Consider the following 27,453-nt stretch of genomic DNA (forward strand, 5'->3'; position numbering starts at 1 on the left):
GGCAGGTAAAAAGATAACTAACTAAATACAAAATATTTTTTCAAAGTTTAATTTTAGCCCTTGCCTTTCACCCCTCTTAAAGAAGTAACCAAGTTCAATAAAACCTGGGAACTTTTATACTAAGAATCTGGGTTATATTCTTATGAAATTATTCAGTACAAGACATAGACATAGACATAGACATTTTTTATTTTCATCCAAACCATATAAATTAAACAAAGAATTTACCATTAACGGACACTCTTAAGACAAAAGAGTACAAGTTTTGCAATTTTGTATTCAGCAAGAAACAAGAAAGAAAGATACAAAAAATTAAGGTTTTGTGGTTAGTTGCAGAACTCTTGATTCTAAATGTCACAATTTTTACAACATACTTTATCTGGTTGCTAAATAATAAATAATCAAAAAAGGAAAATGAAAAAGAATATATAAACTTGTAGGTGTATTTAACTAAGTCAGTAATAAAGTATTTAGCAAAATGAAAGTACTCTATATTACTATTTTAGCAACAGCTATCGGTAAGTTTAGTTTTCATTTTTCAAAAGAAGTGCTATCTCAATATGCCTTTCTTTCAGAACACTGAAAAACATCCGAGTCTAAATTTTAGCTTAGCATTTGAAAAGTCTTATAAACGCAGTATTCTAAAGGATCGAACTTACATTAGCAGTTATAGGGGGCAAACCAGTATTGCAATATGGCTGTGACCATTTCCTCAAATATGATATTCTTTCAAAATGCCTTATCTGCCTCTATGCCAATAAAATGCCATAATTGCCATAAAAGCCATAATATATGCCGTAAAAGCAATAGCTTGATAGATCGATAGATACATGTATACATGTATACATGTTTATTTACAACAAGAATTAAACCATATAAACAAACAGCACAAATGCCTAATGGCATACTTAAGCACGTGGTATATCACAAAAAAAAACAGAAACAAAAGAAATAACCGTCATTATTTTGGCTTAAATTAATTTGCACTTCTTACGGAAATCAAACTTCAATATACAACGGATAATATTATGGGAGAATAGCAACCGATATATGCCATATATATGCCAATGCTCTATAAGCATCCAAGTGACTTCACATAAAAGGGTTGGTATACCTAAAACTATTTCATTAGTAGTTTTTCGCTCATTATTTTTCTATAAAAATTATTTCTGGGTTAATTTAGTTAATTCGATTCCACTATTGCATTTGTTCAACCTGTATATAACACTCTCCGTAAGAATTCGTCTTACAGATAGAGAAATAGAATTTTCTGTAAGGAAATTTTTACAGGTAGGGCTCTGTATTTTATAAATTATATATTCGACTATTTGATTCTCCACAATCTATAAAAAAGTTTTAGTTTAGCTGTTACAGATAGCCAGTCATTTGTTATTTCACAACTAAATGCCTACTCCTTAAGAATTTGAACAGGTATTCAATTCACCTGAATGGACAAATTTAGTGAGAATTAAATAAAAGACAAGTTTTTCTACTGAAAGTACGGAGCTATATTTAAACTTAAGATGAACTTATATCTATTTGCTTCCTTATATGTTAGGGGCTGTCCCCTCCTCAACGCCTCGCTCTTTAGGTTTTTTAGTTTTTATTGTTTTAATAAATAGAGCTGTCAGAAAGAGTCAAACTTTAGGGTAAAAAGCAAGGCGTTGAGAATGGCAGAGTCCCTTTCATATACAGAACAATTTCTGTTTTTGTGAGGCTTTAATATCGCTCTTTACTTTCAGCTGAAAAAACTTGTTTTTGTATCTAATTTCTGATTTTTTTTAAAATAATGCTAAGAAATCTGAACCTAACTCCACGGAAATCCCCTCAACATGAAAATATCCTCCAGACAACTCAGTCCCTGTGAAAATTTACCCCGGAGTAGTACTCTTAACCACCCCGAGCGTAAAATTGAGACGGAAAAGAGAAAGCAAAACATATAAAGAGAATTTTGTATAAGAATTCTGGCTAATTCCCCTAAATGAGCCAGTATAATTTGTAATTTCCCCTGAATTGATAACTCCCTGGAAACTTCCCTTTCCATGGAAACTCCCCGGTTGAAAAATCCCAAGCAGGAAATTTGTTTCCTCCACCACCCGTAAATGTATGCATGTATGCATGAATCCCAATAAAAAATACCACGCTTAAACAATGGACAAATTTTATAGCTTAAAGACCTTTCTCTTGAGGCTGTGTAGGGGGGGGGGTCATGTTATACCCAAATGCTCGGTCATTGGGTCTTTCAATTATAAAGAACAAAATATTATCTCAAAAAAAAATTTGATCGGACAATTTTGGGAGAAAAGTGGTGGGGAGGTGGACTTGTTGCCCTCCCATTTTTTGATCACTTAAAAAGGGCACTATAACTTTTAATTTTCTTTCGAATCAGCCTATCCTGATTTTCTAGGACCAATGGGTCAATACAATCAACCCTGGGGAAAACACACAAAAAAACAACAAATGACAAATAATAACACATCCGTGATATTTCTTCTGTTAACAAATACAAATTTCCACATTTTTGAATATAGGAGCCTAAAACCTATTCTGTAGGGTTCTTTGATGCGCTGAATCTAATGATGTGATTTTCATTAAGATCACTTGACTTTTAGAGGGTGTTTCCCTCGTTTGTCGAAAATCAGAAAAATTTTCTTAGGCCCGTAACTTTTGATAGGTAAGACTAAACTTATTGAATTTATATATTTGAAATCAAACAGTTCGTGGTAACGAACTGTAGTAAGGAGCGACCCGGCTCAATAGTAACCAAAACTCTAAAAAATTGAATTTTGATATCAATAGCTACATCAAAAGAATCGCATTTTAATGCTGATTTTAAATATATAAGTTTCATCAAGTTTAGTCTTACCCATCAAAAGTTACGAGCCTGAGAAAATTTGCCTTATTTAAGAAAACAGGGAGAAACACCCCCTAAAAGTCGTAGGATCTTAACGAAAATGACACCATCAGATTCAGCGTATCAGAGAACCCTACTATAGAAGTTTCAAGCTCCTATCTACAAAAATGTGGAATTTTGTATTTTTCGCCAGAAGACAAATCACGGGTGCGTGTTTATTTGTTTGTTTTTTTTTTTTTTTTTTTTTTTCTTTTCCCCCAGGGGTCATCGTATCGACCAAGTGGTCCTAGAATGTCGCAAGAGGGCTCATTCTAACGGAAATGAAAAGTTCTAGTGCCCTTTTTAAGTGACCAAAAAAATTGGAGGGCATCTAGGCCCCCTCCCACGCTCGTTTTTTTTCCAAAGTCAACGGATCAAAATTTTGAGATAGCCATTTTGTTCAGCATAGTCGAAAACCATAATAACTATGTCTTTGGGGATGACTTACTCCCCCACAATCCCTGGGGGAGGGGCTGCAAGTTACAAACTTTGACCAGTGTTTACATATAGTAATGGTTATTGGGAAGTGTACAGACGTTTTCAGGGAGATTTTATTTTGTTTGGGGGTGGGGCAGAGGAGAGGGGGCTATGTTGGAGGATCTTTTCTTGGAGGAATCTGTCATGGGGGAAGAAAAATTCAATGAAAAGGGGGCAGGGTTCTCTAGCATTACTATAAGAAAACAATGAAAAATAAACATGAAAACGTTTTTTCAAATGAAAGGAAGAAGTAGCATTGAAACTTAAAACGAACAGAGATAATTACGCATATGAGGGGTTCTAAAAATACTTTAGCATAAAGAGCGAGGTATTTTGGAGGAGATAAATACCTTGCTCTTTATGCTAAAGTATTTTTAGTAATTTCAACTATTTATTCTACGGCCTTTCTGATTCAGGGGTCATTCTTAAAGAATTGGGACAAAACTTACGATTTAGTTTAAAGAGCGAGGTATTAACGAGGGTACAAACCCCCTCGTATACATTATAAAAATATAAGGTTATGAAAGTTTGTTACGTATGTTAATTCTTAAGTTACGTGTATTTTTTTCTAATAAAAACGTTCATTAAAAATTAAAAGTTCTAGTTGCCTTTTTAAGTAACCGAAAAATTGGAGGGCAACTAGGCCTCCTTCTCCACCCCTTATTTCTCAAAATTGTCTGATCAAAACTAAGAGAAAGCCATTTAGCCAAAAAAAGAATTAATATACAAGTTTCATTTTAATAATTTATGTGCGGAGAGCCAAAACCAAACATGTATTAATTCAAAAACGTTCAGAAATTAAATAAAAAAACTAATTTTTTTAGCTGAAAGTAAGGAGCGACATTAAAACTTAAAACGAACAGAAATTACTCCGTATATCAAATGGGTTGTCCCCTCCGCAATCCCTCGCTCTTTACGCTGAAGTTTGACTCTTTGCCACAATTCTACTTTTTAAAACAATTAAAAGTTTTAGCGTAAAGAGCGAGGGATTGCGGAGGGGACAACCCATTTCATATACGGAGTAATTTCTGTTCGTTTTAAGTTTTAATGTCGCTCCTTACTTTCAGCTAAAAAAAATTAGTTTTTTTTATTTAATCAGCATAAAAAGCCGACTCTTTTAATATATTTATTGGTATCAAATTTGTGTTTAAAACCGTTCTTTAGAGTTCTGATTGTTATTTTGCCGGGTCGCTCCTTACCTACTGTTTGTTACCACAAACCGTTTGAACCGGAATTTTATCAGATTTTTCTTTTGGTTGCTATGACGTATATGGAGAAGTTGTCCCCTCCTCAGTACCTCACTCTTTACGCTAAAATGTTCGTGAATTTGTAAAAAGCTTAGTATTCTAATTAGAAGGTCCTTTTGTGTCAGGATTCATTCGTAAATAATTAGAATAAAAAATCAAACACTAGCTTAAGGAGTGAGGCATTAAAAAAGGGACAACCCCCTCATATACATAATAATTTATATTCGTTTTAAGTTTTAATGTTGTTCCTTACTTTAAGTTGGAAAAAACTTTTTTTTATTTAATAACAAACACAAGCCAAAAACATACAATATCTTTGATTTCTTAAACATATTAAATAAAAAAAACTAGTTTTTTTAACTGAAAGTAAGGAGCGACATTAAAACTTAAAACGAACAGAAATTACTCCGTATATGAAATGGGTTTTCCCCTCCGCAGTCCCTCGCTCTTTACGCTAAAGTTTGACTCTTTGCCACAATTCTACTTTTTAAAACAACTAAAAACTTTAGCGTAAAGAGCGTGGGACTGCGGAGGGGACAACCCATTTCATATACGGAGTAATTTCTGTTCGTTTTAAGTTTTAATGTCGCTCCTTACTTTCAGATAAAAAAAATAGTTTTTTTCATTTAATTTCTGAACGTTTTTGAATTAATGCATGTTTGATTTTGGCTCTCCGCACATAAATTATTGAAATGAAATTAGTATATTATTTTTTTTTTTTGCTAAATGGCTTTCTCTTAGTTTTGATCAGACGATTTTGAGAAATAAGGGGTGGGGAAGGAGGCCTAGCTGCCCTCCAATTTTTCGGTTACTTAAAAAGGCTACTAGAACTTTTAATATTCAACGAACGTTTTTATTAGTAAAAAATATACGTAACTTAAGAATTAACTTACGTAACAAACTTTTATATTCTTATATTTTTATTATGTGTACGAGGGGGTTTGTACCCTCGTTAATACCTCGCTCTTTACACTAAATCGTAAGTTTTGTTCCAATTCTTTAAGAATGACCCCTGAATCAAATAGGCCGTAGAATAAATAGTTGAAATCACTAAAAATATTTTAGCATAAAGAGCGAGGTATTTATCTCCTCCTAAATACCTCGCTCTTTATGCTAAAGTATTTTTAGAACCCTTCATATGCGTAATAATCTCTGTTTGTTTTAAATTTCAATGCTATTCCTTACTTTCATTTGAAAAAACGTTTTCATATTTATTTTTTCATTGTTTTTTTTTATAGTAATGCTAGAAAATCCTGCGCCCTTTTCATTGAATTTTTTCCCCCATGGCATATTTCTCCAAGGAAAGATCCTCCCACATAGCCCCCTCCCTCAACCCTACCCCCAAAACCAAAAAAATCCCCCTGAAAACGTCTGTACACTTCCCAATAACCATTATTATATGTAAACACTGGTTGAAGTTTGTAACTTGCAACCCCTCCCCCAGGGACTGTGGGGGAGTAAGTCATCCCCAAAAACATAGTTATTAAGATTTTCGGCTATGCCAAACAAAATGGCTTTTATTTAAAAAAAAGTGTAAACGTCTATACACTTCCCAATAACCATTATTATATGTAAACACTGGTTGGTTTGTAACTTGCAACCCCTCCCCCAGGGACTATGGGGGAGTAAGTCATCCCCAAAAACATAGTTATTAAAATTTTCGACTATGCCAAACAAAATGGCTATCTCAAAATTTTGATCCGTTGACTTTGGGAAAAAAATGAGCGTGGGAGGGGGCCTAGATAGCCTCCAATTTTTTTGATCACTTAAAAAGGGCACTAGAACTTTTCATTTCCGTTAGAATGAGCCCTCTTGCGACATTCTAGGACCACTTGGTCGATACGATGACCCCTGGAAAAAAAAAAAAAAAAAAAAAAAAAACAAATAAACACGCACCCGTGATTTGTCTTCTGGCAAAAAATGCAAAATTCCACATTTTTGTAGATGGGAGCTTGAAACTTCTACAGTAGGATTCTCTGATACGCTGAATCTGATGGTGTCATTTTCGTTAAGATCCTACGACTTTTAGGGGACGTTTCCCCCTATTTTCCTAAATAAGGCAAATTTTCTCAGGCATATAACTTTTGATGGCTAAGACTAAACTTGATGAAACTTATATATTTAAAATCAGCGTTAAAATGCGATTCTTTTGATGTAGCTATTTATATCAAAATTCAATTTTTTAGAGGTTTGGTTACTATTGAGCCGGATCGCTCCTTACTACAGTTCGTTACCACGAACTGTTTGAATTAATATATTTATTGGTATCAAATTTTTGTTTAAAACCGTTCTTTAGAGTTCTGATTGTTATTTTGCCGGGTCGCTCCTTATTTACTGTTTGTTACCACAAACTGTTCGAACCGGAATTTTATCAGATTTTTCTTTTGGTTGCTATGACGTATATGTAGAAGTTATCCCCTCCTCAGTACCTCACTCTTTACGCTAAAATGTTCGTGAATTTGTAAAAAGCTTAGCATTCTAATTAGAAGTTCCTTTTGTGTCAGGATTCATTCGTAAATAATTAGAATAAAAATTCAAACACTAGCTTAAGGAGTGAGGCATTAAAAAAGGGACAACCCCCTCATATACATAATAATTTATATTCGTTTTAAGTTTTAATGTTGTTCCTTACTTTAAGTTGGAAAAAACTTTTTTTTATTTAATAACAAACACAAGCCAAAAACATGCAATATCTTTGATTTCTTAAACATAAAAATTATAGTTAAGAAGCTGCTTGAAGCAATATCAAATAGTTCGTGGTAATGCACTGTAGTAAGGAGCGACCCAGCTCAATAGTAACCAAAACTCTAAAAAAAAAAGTCATTTTGATACCAATAGCTACATCAAAAGAATTGCAGTTAAATTCAGATTTTAAATATATAAGTTTCATCAAGTTTAATCTTACCCATCAAAAGTTACGAGTCTGAGAAAATTTGCCTTATTTTAGAAAACAGGAGGAAACACCCCCAAAAGTCATAGAATCTTAACGAAAATCGCACCATCAGATTCAGCGCATCAGAAAACCCTGCAATAGAATTTTCAAGCTCCTATCTACAAAAATGTGGAATTTGTATTTTTTGCCAGGAGGCAGATAACGGATTCGTGTTTATTTGTTGTTTTTTTTTTTCAGGGTTGTATCGAACCAGTGGTCCTAGAATGTTAAGAGAGGGCACATTCTAACAGAAATGAAAAGTTCTAGTGCCCTTTTTAAATGACCAAAAATGGAGGGCATCTAGGCCCCCTCCCACGCTAATTAAATCCCAAAGTCACTGGATCAAAATTCTTATATAGCCATTTTGCTCAGCATAGTCGAAAAACCTTATAACTATGTCTTTGGGGACGACTTACTCCCCCACAGTCCCTGTGGGAAGGGGCTACAAGTTGCAAACTTTGACCAGTGCTGACATATAGTAATGGTTATTGGGAAGTGTACAGACGTTTCCAGGGAGATTTTTTGGTTAAGGAGAACGGTTTGAGAAGATAGGGATATGTTGGGGGAACTTTCTAAAGAGGAATTTGTCATGGGGAAAGAAAATTTCCATGAATGAAGCGCAGGATTATATAGCATTATTTAAAAAAAATAATGAAAAAATAAATATGAAGAAAGTTTTTCAACTGAAAGTAAGGAGCAGCATTAAAACTTAAAACAAACAGAAATTATTACGCATATGAAGGGTTCACCTCCTCCTAATACATTGCTCTTTACGCTAAAGAGTTTTTATTAATTTAAACTATTTATTCTCTGGCCTTTGTGATTCAGCGGTGATTCTTAAGGAGTTGGGACAAAATTTAAGCTTTAGTGTAAAGAGCGAGATAGTAACGAGGGGGTGAGCCCCCTAATATACGTAATGAAAACATACGTATATAGAAGTTTGTTACGTAAGCTAACTCGCAAGTGACGTATATCTTTTACTAATAAAAACGTTCGTAAAAAATTAAAAGTTCTAGTTGTCTTTTTAAGTAAACAAAACATTGGAGGGCAGCTAAGCCTCCTCCCCCACTCCTTTTTTTCTCAAAACCGTTCAATCAAAATTATGAGAAAGCCATTTAGACAAAAAAATAAATATGCAAATTTCGTTTTAATTATTCATCTGCGGAAAGCCAAAATCAAAACATGCATTAATTCAAAAAAGTTCAGAAATTAAACAAAAAAACAAGTTTTTTTAACTCAAAGTGAGGAGCGACATTAAAACTTAAAACGAACAGAAAGTACTTCGTATATGAAAGGGGCTGCTCTCTCTTCAACACCCTACCCTTTACGCTAATTTTTTTTTACTGTTTTAAAAAGTAGAGCTAAGAGTAAGATTCAAACTTTAACGTAAAGAGCGGGGCGTTGAGGAGGGAGCAGCCCCTTTCATATACGAAGTAATTTCTGTACGTTTTACGTTTTAATGTTGCTCCTTACTTTCAGCGAAAAAAACTTGTTTTTTGTTTAATTAAATGGCAAGATTGGCCAACAAATAACACAAACAAATTATTGTTTGTATCGGCCATTATTTGACAAAATTCTAACTGTAGCGCAAAGAGTGAGGCTGGCGAGAGGAAGACACTCCCTCGTATATGTAATATGAGGGGTTTGCCCCCTCTTCAATACCTCACTCTTTACACTAAAATTAGACTTTTGTTCAAATTCTTTAAGAATACCCCTTGAATCCCAAAAGCCGTTTACTGAGAATAAATAATTCTTTTGAAATTACTGGAAATACTTTTCGTAAAGATCGAAATATTGAAAAGGGGGCACACCCCCCAATATAAAGGGGGCACGCTCATTTCTCTATATATAAAAAAAATATGTTAAATAGAGTGGCAAAATCCTTAAAGGATTATTCGCTGTAACGTTTACTTGCTGAGTGAACATTCACTTCTATCTCTTTTAACAGTTCTCATTCAGTTCTTTTTCAGCAGTCAATAAGTGAACTTGTTTGACTGCATTTAACCTAACGCAGCAAATGCTATGTAATGTTTTTGACTGTGAATACTCGTGATAGCTTAAAATAACTTTAATTGATAGTTGGATAAGAAGGAGTTTCCTGTACCCTGTAACTTTTTGCCCAGCGATTTCTGTTTTAAGAAAGTCATTTATTTGGATGTAAGACGTCCCTTTTAACGCATATATACATTACACGCTGGAACTAGCGTGGGTAAATATAAATATAGTTTATATAAAGGTAGGCGAATAGTCTTATTTTCATAGCATTACTATGGGAAAGAAAGGCAGCGGTAAACGTAACCAAATTGAAGCGGACTTATCGGACCCTGGGATGAATTCGATAAATAATTATGATGGTAGTGTTCTCACTGACTGTCAGAGAACAAATGTTGAGAATATTATTAAAATTCTGGAAATGGTGTAGTACCATAAATACAAACATTGAGGCACTCCAACATCATGTCTTAGAGATAAAATCTAATATAAGTGCAGTAACCAATCGTGTTACATCGATAGAAAATAAACATAATGTGCTTGAGGAAGAACTTGCAATAGTTAAATCTGAACTTTTGGTTTTGAAGAATATTGTGGAGGGTCAATCGGAGATAATTAATAAGTATAATGATGAACTGAATTCAGTAGTCAGCCAATCTTTTATTGTAGAAAATAGCAATAAAATGTGCAACTTATTATTTTGGGGCTTAAATATTAGAAGAAAAATACGGTTTGACCTCGGGGAAATTGCAAAAGAATTTTTTTTACACTAGAATGCTCAGAAAAATCAGCTTAATCACACAAAAAAAAATCCCCCCGAATCCCCCTTGCACAACCACCTGAAATCCCCCCCTCCCCTTGAAGGGGGAAAATCGAAATTTCTAATTGGACGTATTTTTGGGTTTAAGTGGCCTTTTTCTATCAAATCAAGCATGACAAGTCCGAATCCGACGCCAGAAATCAGATTTTTCGTACCCCAGTATAAATTTTCGCCTTCACAGAACGGAGGGGGGTGGGGTAAATTACGGAGATCATTATTTGCCGGATTTCTGCGGCTAAACGATCATTTTATATCAAATAAAGTATCGTCTTGTCAGATATGAGGTCAAAAAGCAGGTTTTTTTTAAACTATTTACCTCATTTTCACCTCTAAGAGGCCTGTGAAATGAGGGGTTGCTAAGTATAACATCTTGAAATACCACTTCTTTAATCGAGATCAAAACTTCAGATCAATCAGTTATAAAAAGGAACGTTTAGAACTCAGGTAAATTAATCACAAGAACATTTTGATTTTAAAGCACAACCTGAAGCTAATTCTTCTTCCTGCTCGTATTCGTTATCATCCTCACCCTGTTCAAGGAGTGACTCGTACGCCCTGTTTTGCCTTTTCAAGGGGTTCTGGTAGCATGTCATTGCCATCAAATGCTCTGCTTTTGATGATAAAAGGTTCGCATAAAGGGCTACCTCCAACAGACCATGGCCTTGCGCAGCACGAGAGACAGCTTTGCCTTGTAACATACTACGCATAGTGTTAGGCGCGTATACTTGACTTAGGATTTCCAAGTCCCGAGTCAGCCATAAGGAAGCCAATGGCTCCTAGGAAACTCATGCGTCACGCGTGTATGAAATACACCTGGGACAACAATAGCATGTCTTAAAGCACTTGTGGCAGGCTCTGCATCGACGATACACTTCGCCTTCCAGTAAAGCGGTTGATCAAAGGTAATGACTAGAGTTTTTCCAGTTCGACTAGTGCGCTCGTTAGCATGCATAAGTGTAGAATAAACACAGGAGATATCGCTTGGGTTGCAGTTAATCATTGGCAAAAAACAAATATTCGACTTTCCCGGATGAGGTAGCTTTTGGTGTATTAACCACAAAAGGCCGACCAGCTCATATATGAGCTTTTGAAAAAGCCAGAGATCCGCCAGAGCATTTCACCTTTCCATTCATTGTCATGAGTGTCACCACTGTTTGTCAAGCAAACAAAAGTCCTTGGTTTGTACTTGGCGGGTTTCTGGTAGGTGTAGAACGGCAAGGTGCCGATTGACTTCATCTCATCTCCACTTATTTCTTTTCTTGGCACTGAAAGCTTTGTTGCCGGCAACTCAGGTGTAGACACTTTAATAAGTCCCATTCCATGAAAGGTATTCAGGCCGTCAATAGTAGCAATATCATGATCGACGTTGTCTCCTACATACTGAAAAAAATGTGCTTTCTCTTCGGACTCTTCCAACAACGTTTGATTTACTGCTCCACATCTATCAATTTTTTTTACCTCTCATTTCGAAGAGCAGAAGCAAGATTGTGCAGTGTGTCAATTAAATATCAGGATGAGAAATGGTGATGCAGCTGCGAAGTCAGTCCTATTTGTACAGGAGACATTAAACCACGTGGTCTGTATGCCTCCATTATAGCCTGTCCGATAGAAGATATTAGACGAGGCGTGTCGACCCCCTGTCGATGAAAGCAGTATACAAAGAGAGGTGCACATGAAGTTCAAACACTTCTCTACTGACAATACCTCGTTAAGAAATTCGTAGGAATCCTTCCTTGTCGTAATGGATTTGATTTCACTTCTTATTATCTTTTGAACGACTTTGATGAGCTGATCCCTTTCTCGTTTTCGCTATCTGCTTTTTCCTCTTGGTGAAATTCTCATTATATCCAGTCAACCGTATCTCTAAATGTTAAGAGTGTCTCTTTCCCATTTGAATCGGACACAACCACTTGTTCGCCATACTCACTGACTAGCAAATCTTGGCTTGACAAAAGCTGTAGGCCAAAATATCACAGTCAGTTTCAGAGAGAATATGAGCCATTTTCTTAATATAATCGTCAGAGGTACAGGTTCTTCACTCTTGGCATAGCACTGAAGCGCTTCCTCGACAGCGGCTTTCCTTGCACTATCGCGCGGTCTTCCCTTCCGTTTTTTTTGTGGAGGCACGTCGCTCACTTTTTCTTGACCACAGAATTTTTGTAGAATCTCTTTTCTTGTCCTCAAGTTCACTGAGCATATTTGATGATAAACGGCGTCCTATCCATGAGGATCAGAATTCTTTGAATTTATCCGACCAAGCACTGTCATGGCCCAATGATCGTTCCCGCTCTTACACATTTTACTAATCGAGTAGTCGAAGCTATGAGTTCGTACTGCATAAGCTTTAGCGAATTCACGACTTGTGATCTCGCATAATTTCACTGCTTGACCACAGAATAGCCAGTTCTTCGAAAAATCAAAGCCTGGAGCTGAAGATCTTGTTGGGGGGCTACAACCGGTTCTTTCTACTCAAGTTTCCTTAGAGCCTTCTTTTCTCTGTTGATCCGACCTCTGTCACAGAAGTTAAGACGACACGCGGTGTGGGCTTCATTTCAAGTCGTCGAAGCTGTGCTACTACCTCTTTCTTTGCTTGTGCTACTACTACCAATCGCAATTCAACCCATCGTCACCTAGAAGAACAAATTAAGCTTGAATGATACACAGTAGATGGCATTGCACAAATGAAGTTGAAAAGCAAAAATGAATGTCCGCTCTTTTCAAAAATCAGAAGCATAATCTTAAACACTATCTCACTAAATACTTCTAATCAACGCTCATGGATCCCAGTATATTATTTTGTCTTTTCTTTGCGGAAGTAAATAAAGCGGCACAAACCTTGTATGTAGCCTTGAACACGCCTATCATCTAGCAAGTACTACGGTAGATGGGTCTACTGATTAGATCACCTAAAAAATGACACTAAGGAATGGAAACTGTAAACTGGAGGGGGAGTCTGGAATACTGGTTTGAAATTAGACTGTTCGAGACTCATATTCAAAGGCGCCATTCCTAGCTTGATAGGAAATGGTGAGTCAACCGACAACTGATTAAAATGACTAGTTCGCGTAAGTTAACTTTCACAGCGGATTTAGGTTAGATGAGGCACTTGACCACGTAGAATCAAGTTTTTAACTTCATTTTCAAATTCACCGCCATTGATCCCAAAGGAAAAGGCCAAATAATGCAACAACCTCTTAATTTCGAGTTTTGCCACCCTCTCACCATTTAAGGGTGGAAATGGGCATTAGGGTACGGAAAAAAGGAAATCTGAATTTAGATTTGGAGTAGGCATATTTAATTTGATAGAAAATGACTATTTAAACTCAAAAATATTTATAAAAACAAAAGTCGGATTTTTCGCCTCTTTTTTCCCATTCCAGGGCAAATTTGGGATACCTGTGCAGTGGAGATTCGGGGGGATTTATTTTGTGTGATTAAACAGATATTTCTGAACATTTTGGTGTAAAAAAATTTTGTCGCTATTTCCCCGAGGTTTGACCATTTTTATCCGTATCTTTCCTCCACTAACATGAAGTACCTATCGAGGATGCCGAGTCTCTGATTTCGGATGTGTTGGTGCATGGATTGTTATTGGATAGTGGAAGTTTGCCGTCTTTTAATGTTGTTCAATGTTCTAAAATTTTTTTTTAAAACTAAAGTGGACAATATACAGGTTCGATTTTCTCTTTTGAAAAATGCGAAACAACTTAAAGGGAAACAGTTCAGCATTTATAAGAATGTTTTTATTAGTAATGATGTTACCCCTCCTGTGCGTATTGTGCGCAAGGAACTCCTGGGTATCCGTAAATGTAGAGTGGATAAAGGAGTGGAATGCTGGGTACGCCCTACCTTACCCCCTGTAAAAAAATAAAACTGTAACTAAAGTGCTTTGGTATAATGCAGAGGGTCTGTTGACACCGTAATTTGTGTATTTTGGTTGATTAAGTCTTTGTTAAGTTAGTTTTTTAGTGATCTTATGATGTCGGGGTTTGTGTTTATTACTAAGTTGTTAGCCGTTGCGATATGAGCTTGAGCTTTATACATGGATGGGTTACAGCCAATATTTTCATCGCCTGTTCTTTTTATTATTAGTGTTTTGAAGTGGTTTATTTTTGTTTTTCAATTTGTTTTTATTTTTTGTCTCTGTTATTTTTATTGAAACTCTGTACCAAGGTCTTTTTTGAATTTAATGACAATGGATAATTATTATCGTGATTTCCGAAGCATTAGTTGTCTTAATAATCTGGAAGCTTAGAATGTAGATTTTGGGGGTGTATTAACGGAGCAGCTGCAGCGGAGTTATGACATTGGGGTAGCAGAACACTATAAATCTATTAGTTCCAAACACTTGTTTAAAGATGGAATTCAATCTGAGTATGGTGATGCGAGAGGCCTCAATTTTTTTGTTTTCCATCGTAATTGCCAAGGGCTAAATTCTTTGTTGAATTTTTGAAATGAAATATGTGATCTATCGATTTTTCAGGTTGTCGGTCTTACTGAAACCTGTTTGAATGACCACAAATCTGCTCTTTTAAATATTCCAGGATATAAATTTTATAATAGGAATCGACAGTTTTGACAATATGGAGGAAATGGTGCAAATATTCGAAGCGATATTGAGGTTTTGGTAAGAAATGACTTAGTAGTATATCAGGAAATGGTTTTTGAACCATTTATTCTTCAGCTTAGGCTGAAACCTAAAGATGCAGTTGTTATTATATCGTATAGGCCACCATCTGGTTCCATATAGATCTTTATGAATGTTCTGGATAAGCAGCTGGAGAAACTAGCAATTGGTTCACTCACATCCATTTATGATGCTTGGGGATTTTAATATTGACCTTCATGAGGATGCGAGTGTTTCTATGGATTTTTTACAACTTTGTATGTCCCATGGTTCATTTCCAACTATTAATATATGCATACGAGTAACTTCATCGAAGCTTATTGACAAATTTGTTTTTTTTCCAAATTTGTTTTTTTTCAGTTCCAAGAGTTATTATTACTGATGTATCAGATCATATTGGGATTTCAACAAGATTTGATCTCTGTATTCCCCAGAAGCCAGCACCGATAATTCCTAAGAGTCCAATGCATGTGTTTAGCCAGAGTAACCTTCAAAAATTTAAGCAGGCAATTGCAGAAGTCGATTGGAATAATTTTGTTGATCTTACGGGTGATATAAATACTAGTTTTCAAGATTTTATAACAAATTGATTTTGCTAGTGACAAAAACATGTATAATGGTTCGTTCGCCATCAAGGAAAAATAATTCTAAGAAACCATGGATTCCACCTAACTTGTTGCGTTGTATTAATAAAAGAGATCAATTTTATAAGAATTCCTTAAATAACGGGAATGATCCGATTTGCTTAAGAATTTATAAAAATTATAGGAATGCCCTGAATAAATTACTAAGAAATGTAAAAGAAAATATTTCGTAAATAAATTCACTGAGACTTGTGGTAACCCTGCAAAAACTTGGAAAATTAATTAAAGTGTGATATCGTCAGAAAACTCTATTATTCCCGATGAAGTAGTAATGCAGAATGACCTGCCAACGAAGAAACCAGAAGAGATATGTGATGTTGTTTCTAAACATTTTGCTAATATTGGCGTAGATTTATCTTCCCGTATTGTATCTTCTGATGATGATCCTCCCTTGGAGTTTTTTATGAAGACCCCAATTGATATTTCTAAGTATATGAAACCCTTCTCTCGTGATAAAGTAGAGAAAATTATTCTTGGGATGAAAAATACATCTGCAGGTAGTGATTCACTCAATCTTCTGGTGTTAAAAATAGCGTTTCCTGATGTTCTTGCTTCTCTCAATAATTTGTGCTTGAAACGGGGAATGTTTCCTGATTGCTTGAAAATTGCTAAGATTACCCCTGTTTTTAAAGGCGGTAATAAAAATGACCTTGAAAATTATCGGCCTATCTCGGTCTTACCTAATTCTTCTCGTGTGCTAGAAAAGTGTATTAACACTAGAGTTTATGATTATTTAGAACTGCATACAATTTTAAATCCAATTCAATTTGGCTTCAGGAAGGGGAGAACCACAGAAATGGCATTCTCATATATAACTTCGGTAATCAATGGAGCTCTTGACAATAAGCTTAGAGTCGCTGATCTGTTTCTTGATTTGATTAAGGCATTTGACACTGTTGACCGCCAATTACTACTTTTAAAATGTGAATTTTATGGACTAAGAGGTTCATATTAATGGATTTTCTTCAAGTAAGAGTCTTGTTAAATTTGGTATCCCCCAGGGCCCTGTGTTAGGTCCTGCTCTTATTTTGATTTTCATTAATGATCTGCCAAATGCTGTTGCAAGTACTTCTAGAATTAGATATCTAGTTGATCCTGCACCTTCGGGATCCAGGATCACTACACCCTTATTTGCTGATGATACGATATTAATGTGTGTTGCTTCAACTGAACAACAACTTACTTCAATAATTAATGAAGCAATGACTATGACGTGTCTTTGGTTGAAGATAAACCGGCTTGACCTAAATACAAATAAGTCACATTTTGTCATATTTTCACGATCCCCCAATTATTATCCTCGGATTACGGAAATAGCTTCACCGAAGGGCATTATTAAGAGGTCAAGTTGCGTTAAGTACTTTGGGATTATTATTGACGAAATTTTATCATTTACGCACCATGTAAAAGCTATAACTAGAATACAATCGCGGAATTTAGGGATTATCCTTAAATTAAAACACATTTTTCCCTCAAATGTTTTACGGTTAGTATATTTTTCTCTGATTCATCCGTATATTTTGTATTGTTCGTCTGTATGGCTTGGGACATTCCCCTAAATACTTCGCCCAATCCACGTACTGCAGAATAATGCCATCAGATCAACTTGTGGAATAGGGAACCGGGAGTCGGTCAGGTCAATTTACAGTATGATTAATATAATGCCTGCAGCCGAATTGCGTGATTTTTATACACTGGTTTTTATGTATAAGTATTATTATGGGCGTGTTTTTTCGGGAAAGATCTAATATTTGTGGTCACAGAACTCGAGCAAGTGGAGTTATTGAGGTTCCTCGCCTAGTTTCAAGTAGGACTGCTTTTTCAGTTATTTATAGAGGGGCTAAACTATGTAATAAGCTTGTTCCAAGTACCAAAGAATTGTAGGTATACCTTTGAAATAGATTGGGATTGATGGATTTAATATTGGCAATAATTGTTTATTGTTTTTTTTTTTTTGCTTCGGGATCATGATATTATGTTTTTTTATTGTGTATGCATTATTTATGTAAGTTTTTTTTTTCTCGGTACACAGTTTCACCTTTCTGCTTGTTATAGATTAACTCATTGTTTTTTGTTTGTTTTGTTCTTTGTTTTTATTATTTTTTTTCTCTTCTATTTTTTTGTTCTTTTTTGTTAGTAGAAAACCCTCGCAAGCGACGCTTTTGGTGTGCTACCGATTGATTTTGTCTCTGTTATTTCTTTTGGATAATAAATTAATACTACTACTAACGAACAATAAAACATGTAAGAAACTACAACTCCCGCGGTATTCTGTTTCGGAGGATGATAAACTTCGGTTCTCACAGGTACGGTATGGTATACATGGAATCCATGTTTGAAATAATTAGTTGAGCTCCTGTTTATTTTCGTGTCCGCAACATTGTTAATCTATTAGGTATCTAGCAATCTTTATAAATTAGTATCAAAAGTACATTTTAGTATTCCATTTTAAGAAGTCAGAATAAAGTAACAGAAACAAAAAAAAGTTTTGATTTTCGGAGCATAATTTTCTTTTATGTGGCGTCACAAGTTGATTTAAATTTGATAAGTTATGGTATTAAATGGTCAATTATTTTGACCAAGGAGGGGCGTTCATAAATAGGGTCTATACGCTAAATTTAAGTTCCAAAGTGAATTCTTGAAGCTTTAAAATACATTAATTTTTCTAAATTTGTTTTTTAAGCACTGTTTAGCCCACTGTCATTCTGACCTGTTTTATGTTGGTGGTGTATTCAGAGGAAGACTTATGAAATTTGGACACTCCTAAAATCTGAAAAAAGAAAACAAAGAGAAGCTCTTTTTGTTATAGTGACTAAACAATAATCCTTTTTCAAAGTTAGACCTCGTAAAAAATAGCAAAGCAGTTACACCTCATGCTATCCGATGAAAAATTCTAAAGTGGAAATATCCTCCCAAATAAACCTCCCCTTCCCCACTAAACCCCACATACACACAAACACTCACAAATTGTCCTTGTACACCAATACTACATGTAAACAATAGAAAAAGGTTATAGCTTGCAGTCTTACCCTGGGGGGCTCATCCTTGGGAGGCTTAGTCATCCTCAAATATACAATTATTAGATCTTTCAACTATGCTGAACAAAATGACTATTTCAAAATTTTAATCTGATGACTTTGGGGTAAAAGGGGCGTGGGAGGGAGACTAGCAGTTCTGCAAGATTTTTTTGTAACTTAAAAAGGATACTAGAGCTTTTGATTTTTGAATTAAATGAGCCCTCTCTCGAACTTCCAGGATCATGGGTTCGATACAATCACCCCTGGGAAAAAAACAAAAAAATACGCATCCATGATCTTTCTTATGGCATGAAATTCAAAATTCCATATTTTTCTATACAGGAGCTTGAAACTTTTACAGTAAGATTCTCTGATATGCTGAATCTGAAAGTGTGGTTTTCATTAAGATCAATTGATTTTTGGGGATGTTTCTCCTCTTTTAAAAAAATCGCGCAAGTTTTTCTTAAGGCAGGTAACCTTTGATGGGTAATATTAAACTTGATAAATGTTGTATATTTTTAATCTACATCAAAATTCAATTCTTTTTATGTATATGTTGTTACCAAGAGTCTTTTCTTAGAGTTTTGGTTACTATTGAGCCACATGGATCCTTACTTACAGTTTGTTACCACGAACTGTTTGATTCAATATTTGAATTACTCCCTAGCGGTCTTAAATAAGAACGATTTCCGAAACATGAGGGCCGTTGGAATTGAACAACAAGCTAATCAAATTTACAAAAAGTTTTAGCGTAACGACTGAAGTATTGGAGGGAACAGCCCCTTTCACACATAAATTACGAGGACTTTCTGTTCAATTTAAGTTTTAATACTTCTTCTTATTTTCAGTTGAAAAAGATTGTATTGTTTTTCAATATATCCTATAGAATATATTTTCATTTTAACTGCTTTTGTTTTTTCGTAGATAACTTCGAAGACCAGCAGTAAAAAACTTCAGTAAAATTTTTTTTACTGCAGATAATGGACACTATATAAGGGTCGAAATATTCAGTTCAAATTTTATATTTGTTTCACTGTCGATTAAATAGTTTTATCCCTATTTTGAACCGTTATATTTTAATTCTTCTTTTTGTGCTTTTTTTGGGGGGGGGGGGCTTCGGAATAAGGAATTCTGTCAATTTTAAATATGGTTGGTTTTGACCTAGACTTTGACTCCACACCCTTTAAAAAAATAATAAAGAAGAAAAATATTTCCCCTTAAAGGTACAGACGGGAAACCTTCTGACCTTTTGATTGGACTCGTTTTCGGTTGTAATGGGATAGCCGGTACCAAGTACTATAATTTTCAGCTGGGGCATTATGGGTGGGAGGGAGGAGGATACCCCTCCTCCAATGTTTTCACCCAGTTGGATGAAAATTTGAGTCGCTGAAATAGTGGTGTAAAGCTCAATTTTACTGGCTGATGGACGAAAATATGCCACGTAAAAATATGCCACGTATTAAAAGGAATAGTAGGTAAAAACAAAAAATAGAGCAATTTTTAATAGTAATATCACAGAATCAGTCGATAGAAATGACTAGCCAGTCTGTAAAATTTGGCTAGTGACCTCTCTGGTAGGAACAAGACCAAGTCAGTGTGAATTATTTACTCCTAGTTCTAGTTCCAGCCAGTTATTTCTGCACTTTCATCACAGGATAGCCCTTCTACGATAGCAAATAATTTCATAATATTTTTCTCAAAATATATCTTACCTTTCTACGATGATTCAACACCCCTAAAGCAAAAAAAAAAAAAAATAAAAGTATAAATTTATGTACTATAGGATATTCGACCCCAAATGTTCAACCTCTATTTTGGAATATAGGTGGAATATTCCAAAATACATTCTTTTCTCCATTATTTTTATTTGTTATCCGGCTCTTCCATATGACATGTGGGGATATTTTTGCGGGTGAGGTATTTCCCTGGTGGCAGTCCAACCCTTGAACCAAAGCAGGTTTGCAGACATTTGTTCAACACAAATTGAAATAAAACCCTTATAATTATAGTTCAATATTATTAATCAAAATTCTCTATTTGTAGTCGCTCATCCACTTTCTGAAGCTGCTGACTCTGAAGAGAATGAGCTGAGCGAAAGGTTCTTCGATTGTAAGTAAAGATTTAATTAGCTTTGTTATTTCATTGTTTTTATTTGCTTTTTACACCAGCTGAAAGAGCGAACCAGGTAATACTGCGAAACAAAATGTACAAATTGGTTAGAGATCTTACTATTTGGGAGAACATATATAGATTATTCTCCAAAGATTTCATTAGGTTTATGCAGGTCAGAAGTTATAGAAAATTCGTTTAGAGTCTTAATTTGGAAAAAAGATTTATATGAGTGACGTTATATTTATGAATTAAAAAAAAAATTCAACTGAAAGTAAGGAGCAACATTAAAACTTAAAACGAACAGAAATTACTTAGTATATGAAAGGGGCTGCTTCCTCATCAACGCCCCGCTCTGTACGCTAAAGTTTTTTACTGTTTTAAAAAGTAGAATTAAGAGAAAGAGTCAAAGAATTAAGAAAGAGTCGAATAAAATGGCTATCTCAGAATTTTGGTCCGTTGACTTTGGGAAAATAATTAGCGTGGGAGGGGGCCTAGGTGACCTCCAATTTTATTGGTAACTTGAAAAGGGCACTAAAACTTTTCATTTCCGTTAGAATGAGCCCTCTTGCATAATTCTAGGTTGACTGGGTCGATACGATCACCCCTGGAAAAAAAAACAAATAAACACGCATCCGTGATATGCCTTCTGGCAAAAAATACAAAATTCTACATTTTTGTAGATGGGAGCTTGACTTTTGTAGATAGGAGCTAAGATTCTATGACTTTTAGGGGTGTTTCCCCCTATTTCTAATATGAGGCAAATTTTTTCAGGCTAGTGACTTTTGATAGGTATATTTGATCTTGATGAAACTTATATATTTAAAATCAGCATTAAAATGCGATTCTTTTGATGTAAATATTGTTATCAAAATTCCATTTTTTAGAGTTTCGGTTACGATTGAGCCGGGTCGCTCCTTACTACAGTTCGTTACCACGAACTGTTTGATACATTGAAAAAGCATACATACGTCATATATGCCTCATTAGTGGATGTATCATTTTCAGTGTCTATGATATAGGCAAAATTACACAAGAAACATAAAGATTGACAAGAAAAATAATATCAAACACACACTTGGTAGCAGAGTTTAAGAAAATAAACAACATCATTTTCACCCCCTCCCAGGAGTGAACGTATCGTGTGCAACATTGTAAAAAGAACATAGATCAAAACATAACATCAAAAGGAACATAACATCAAAAGGAACATACATAATACCAAGTATAATTAGTATGTTTATAAAAGGCCTTTTAAGTAGTTTCATAATGCCTAATGAACAGCATCGACCATCAAACGTGACGAAACCAATCCGAGTAGCTAAGGTGAAGGGTTTTGAAAAAATGTCCAAAGTAATAATAAACAAAAATGAAGATACGCGCCCCCCTTGGAACAGATTGGGTAGTGATCCCTCTCTTGGGTGCCAGATCAAGTTGATGAGAAGTAATTTGATCATAGTGAAACCCTTGTACAGTAGCAATTGTTTCTGTTAGTTCCTATTTTCAAATTTTTTAAACCTTTATTTTACCCTGCTACGATAACTGACCCCCCCCCCAAAAAAAAAAATTCTAAAAGATATTAAAATTAAAGGGCAAAATTGTATAATATAAGATATTCGGTGCCACATAATCTGCCTATCTTTCGGAATATAAGTAGAATATTCCAAAGTTCCTTTTTTCTTCATTATTTTTGTCTGTCATAGGAATTTTTCGAGGGAAATCCCTCACGGGGGGACTTTTTCCAACAAAAGTTTTCCGAGAGGAAGTTTAATCGGCGGGGGGTGAGTTTTCTGAGGGAAATTTTCAACATGTGAGAATTTTTCTGGCGGTAAGAAAAAAAAATACACCTAGCACCGACAAAACCATCTAATGTAAGTCACCAAAACCCCGACTCCTCCCCATCCTCAAAAAAAGCTAACAGAAACTACAATCTTCTGGTTCACAGATTTTTTATTTTGATTGGAGGATAATTGAATTGTGACCATATTTGGATTGGATACAATAGACCATGAGCAAAAAAAAAAAACAAAAAACAACAAGATTTTAGGCAAGATAGTTATACCTGTTTTAAAACCGTTATGAAGTGTTCTGCCAAATTCAAAACTGGAAGAGGTACGATTGTATCTCGAGACAAGACTAAATTAAAAGTGAAATTATTTTTTAATAATGGACTTAAATTTACTACTGTCACAAACATCAATTCAGCAAGCAAACTCTCTTGATTCGTTTGTTGAGAAATTTGTCTTTTGACAACACTATTTAGTCTTACAGCTTATTTAATACCCCGGTTCATACTTGAATCCATAGATTTATTGTCTGAACAGATACCAATTGATAAATTAAAATCACTTTGATATACTAACAGAAAACCCGTGTCCTAACTAGAATCGGATAAATAACGATATTAATCGAGAGGCAAACCTAAATATTTGATTCTTACGTATGGAACGTATACTGAACGTCTTGACTTCTTTGCTAGTGAGATGGAAGAAAATGTTCAAAGAGCTTGCTTGAAAAGCGTGCAGTAAGTTATATTGGGTGATCGTTTGACTGATCCTTAATTTGATATATTATTATTCGTATTCTTCTCAGTCTTTTTACTCTATGTCTTCTTTTATATTCTTTATCCAGCATCTTTATTGCAGGACGTCCACTCTTAGATGGCGGAAATGGCAAAAAAGTCAAACATTTCCGAATATAATTTGTGATATCGATATTCGATATGAATGTATAGTTCAATTTATTGGAAGTATCTTTTATGAACGCTTGGTTTTAGAGACAAAGATAAGGTCAAGTTTATTTCAAGTAAACAGATTTCCATCTCAACTTTTCTGAGATTTTCTGAGATTTCCATCTCAGATTCCATCTTTTCCTCCTCAACACCTCGCTCTTTACGCTAAAGTTTCTTACTGTTTTAAAAAGTAGAGTTAAGAGAAAGGGTCAAACTTTAGCGTAAAGAGCGGGGCGTTGAGGAGGAAAACACCCTTTCATATACGGAGTAATTTTTGTTCGTTTTAAGTTTTAATGTCAATCCTTACTTTCCGTTACAAAAACTTGTTGTTTTTTTTTATTTAATTTCTGAACGTATTTGAATTAATGCATGTTTTGATCTTGGCTCTCCGCACATAAGTAATTAAAACAAAATTTGCATATTAATTAATTGCAAAATCGGAAGATTTTGAGAACAAAGAAGTGAAGGAGGAGGCCTAGTTGCCCTCCAAGTTTTTGATTTCTTGAAAAAGCAACTAGAACTTTTAATTTTTTACAAATGTTTTCATTGGTAAAAAATATACGTAACTTACGAATTAACTTACGTAACGAACTTCTATATTCGTATGTTTTTATTGCGTATGCGAGGTGGTTCAACCCTCGTCGATACCTCGCTTTTTACACTAAAGCATAGATTGTGTCCCAATTCCTTAAGAATGACCTCTGAATCACAAAGGCCGTAGAATAAATAGTTGAAATTACTAAAAAATACTTTAGCGTAAGGAGTGAGGTATAACGAGGAGGTAAACCCCTCATATGCGAAATAAGTTTTGTTCGTTTTAAGTTTTAATGCTGCTCCTTACTTTCAGTAGAAAAAACTTTTGATATTTATTTTCTCATTGTTTTTCCAAAAAAAGCTAGAAAATCCTGCGCCCCCTTCATTGAAATTCTCTTCCCACATGAGAAGTCTCTCCATGGAAATATCCTCCCACGTACCCCCCCCCCTCAACTCTCCCCCTTAAACCAAAAAATCTCCCTGAAAACGTCTGTACACTTCCCAGTAACCATTACTATATGTAAACACAGGGCAAAGTTTTCAACTTTCAGCCCCTCCCACTGGGACTGCGGGGGATTAAGTCGTCCCTAAAGACATAATTATTAGGTTTTTCGACTATGGTAAATAAAATGGATATCTCAGAATTTTGATCTGGTGACGTTGGGGATAAATGAGCGTGGGAGGGGCCTAGGTGCCCTCCAATTTTTTTGTCACTGAAAAAGGCACTAAAACTTTTAATTTCAGTTAGAATAAGCCCTCTCGCATGATTCTAGGACCACTCAGTCGATACGATCAGCCCTGAGGGAAAAAACAAACAAAAAAACAAACAAATAAACACGCATCCGAGATCTGTCTTCGGGCAAAAAATGTGAAATTCCACATGTTTGTAGAAAGGAGCTTGAAACTTCTACAACAAGGTTCTCTGATACGCTGAATCTGATGGTGTGAATTTCGTTAAGATTGTATGACTTTTAAGGAGTGTTTTCCCCTATTTTCTAAAATGAAGCAAATTTTCTGGAAAAAGCTGCTGCACGCAATGATTCACGGAAACTTTACCAGCTCCTAGGAGAATCAACCGGGAAAAAGAAGCAAAGATCTACCCCCACGCTACTTAGTAAGGACAACAAGCTTCTCACGAGCAAAGAAGATCGCATCGAACGATGGCGTGCTCACTTCCAGGAGCTTCTTCACCCATCAGAAAATGACCACAGCCAACCCATTCCATCCCAGAGCAGTTCTGAGTCACCATTCGTGTATAAGGATTGCAATATCGCCCCTCCAAGCAGAGAAGAAATTATTCATGCCGTAAAACTATTAAAAAATAATAAAAGCCCTGGCATTGACGAATTACCAGCTGAACTTCTCAAGGCCCTTCCAGAAGCGGCTATCGACGAGCTCCACAACTTACTCACGGATGTCTGGGTCAACGAATACATTCCTGAAGAGTGGAGGACCTCTATAATAATTCCTGTATTTAAGAAAGGGGATCGAGCCGATTGTAAAAATTATAGAGGAATTTCCCTGATACCCATTTCTGCAAAAGTTTTCACAATAATAGTATTAACTAGGTTCAGAAATATTAGAAATGATCGGACGAGGCCAAATCAAGCAGGATTCAGACCTGGTATGGGATGTTGCGATCATATTTTTAGCCTGAGACAGATCCTGGAACACCGCCTTATACACCAGCAGGAAACAATACAAGTCTTTACCGACTTTGTAACGGCTTTTGACTCGGTAAAGAGAATTGCCATCTGGGATGAAATGAGGGATGATGGAGTACCCGAAAAGATAGTCCGTTTAATTAAGGCGTATTACGTGGGAACGAGGGCATTTATAAGAGCTGACGGAGAAATCTCAAAAGAAATATCAATTGACAAAGGAGTGCGACAGGGTTGTGCCTTATCGCCTATTTTATTTAACTTTGTCATTGACCAGATCATGAAGACTCTTGACAAATACAAAGGTGTGACAATCAGTCCAGCACTATCAATAACAGACCTTGATTACGCTGATGATGTGGATATCTTGGCTGACTCGATAATAGAAGCACAGCTCATGATAGACGGCATTGCTGCTAGATCACTTGCTACTGGACTAAAGATCAGCCAATCGAAAACAAAATAGATGCGCACCTCTGGGCTAGATGAAACTCCAATCACATTGAATGGCATCCCAATCGAGGACGTCCAGAATTTCAAATATCTAGGCTCCCTAATAAATCCCAAGGGCGAAGCTCTAAGCGAAATACAAAGCCGCATCTCCGCTGCCTGGGCAGCATTCATCCAGCTTCGGAAGTGCCTCTGGCTACGAAATGAAATTTCCCTTCGAACAAAGCTCCGGATATATAACGCTTTGGTCCTCTCTGTGCTTCTTTATGGTTGCGAAACGTGGCCCCTCAGAGCTGGGGAAGCTAATAACCTGAATGTCTTCCACCACAAGTGTCTTCGCTGTATTCTTGGCCTGCGTCTGATGGTTTAACTTTGCCCTCCAATTTTTCTGTCACTGAAAAAGGCACTAAAACTTTTAATTTCAGTTAGAATAAGCCCTCTCGCAAGATTCTAGGACCACTCAGTCGATACGATCACCCCTGAGGGAAAAAACAAACAAAAAAACAAACAAATAAACACCCTATTTTCCCCTATTTTCTAAAATGAAGCAAATTTTCTCAGGCTCGCAACTTTTGATGAGTATAACTGATCTTGATAAAACTTGTATATTTAAAATCAGCATTAAAATTCAATTCTTTTGATGTAACTATTGGTATCAAAATTCTATTTTTTAGAGTTTGGGTTACTTTTTTTCGGTTATTTTTTAGAAATTCGTTACCACAAACTGTTTGATTGACCTGCAATTGTTAGTTTTTTGTCTTTTTTTTTTAGCAAAAGAAGAATTTAGAGCAACAAACTACAATCAAGGGTTCAATCAAGGGTATGGTGGAGCATATGACAACGGTCTGGGCTTTCAGCCATATGGGTATCAGCCTGGGTCTGGGTTTGGTGGTGCTGATGTTGCATTTACTAATACAGGACCATTGGGACGACCGGCTCTTAGCTATCAAGCCCCAGGAATGAGCATTAATCTGAGAGAAAAAGGAATGGATAAGCGTGAAGCAATTCCAGAAGCGGATCCAAGTGAGCAACATTCTTAAAAATAAAGTCCATTTTTCCTTGTCAAAACCTCCTAACTGATGGTTCACAAGGTCCCATCTTGAAAACTTAAACCTCACTATCGTAAACACTACCTCAAACTTATTATTTTGTTTTATGATTTCTATGGAAAGTAGAAGGATCACCCGCTTTTGAAAATGTGACTTTCTTTGACAAGAACCCATTTATTAATTTCGCTCTGTCAACCTTGTTATTTGATTTTATGATTTCTGTGTAAACTATGTGGATTATCCTTGTTTTTTTTCTGACCTTTTTCTCCT

At 35.5% G+C, this 27,453-nt stretch overlaps 1 protein-coding gene across 1 annotated transcript in view; it reads left to right on the top strand.

The window, feature by feature from the left end:
- Nucleotides 1–389: 389 nt before the first annotated feature.
- LOC136026854 (uncharacterized) overlaps nt 390–27,453 on the top strand; it is a 40,183-nt gene continuing 13,119 nt past the window's right edge. The window contains exons 1-3 of the mRNA XM_065703575.1: nt 390–518; nt 20,693–20,758; nt 26,906–27,157. Coding sequence (XP_065559647.1) covers nt 479–518; nt 20,693–20,758; nt 26,906–27,157 — 358 coding nt within the window. The 5' untranslated portion in view covers nt 390–478. The remainder of the gene's footprint in view (nt 519–20,692; nt 20,759–26,905; nt 27,158–27,453) is intronic.

The sequence above is a fragment of the Artemia franciscana genome, chromosome 5 (genome assembly GCF_032884065.1).
Source record: "Artemia franciscana chromosome 5, ASM3288406v1, whole genome shotgun sequence".
NCBI classification, from domain to species: Eukaryota; Metazoa; Arthropoda; class Branchiopoda; order Anostraca; family Artemiidae; genus Artemia; species Artemia franciscana.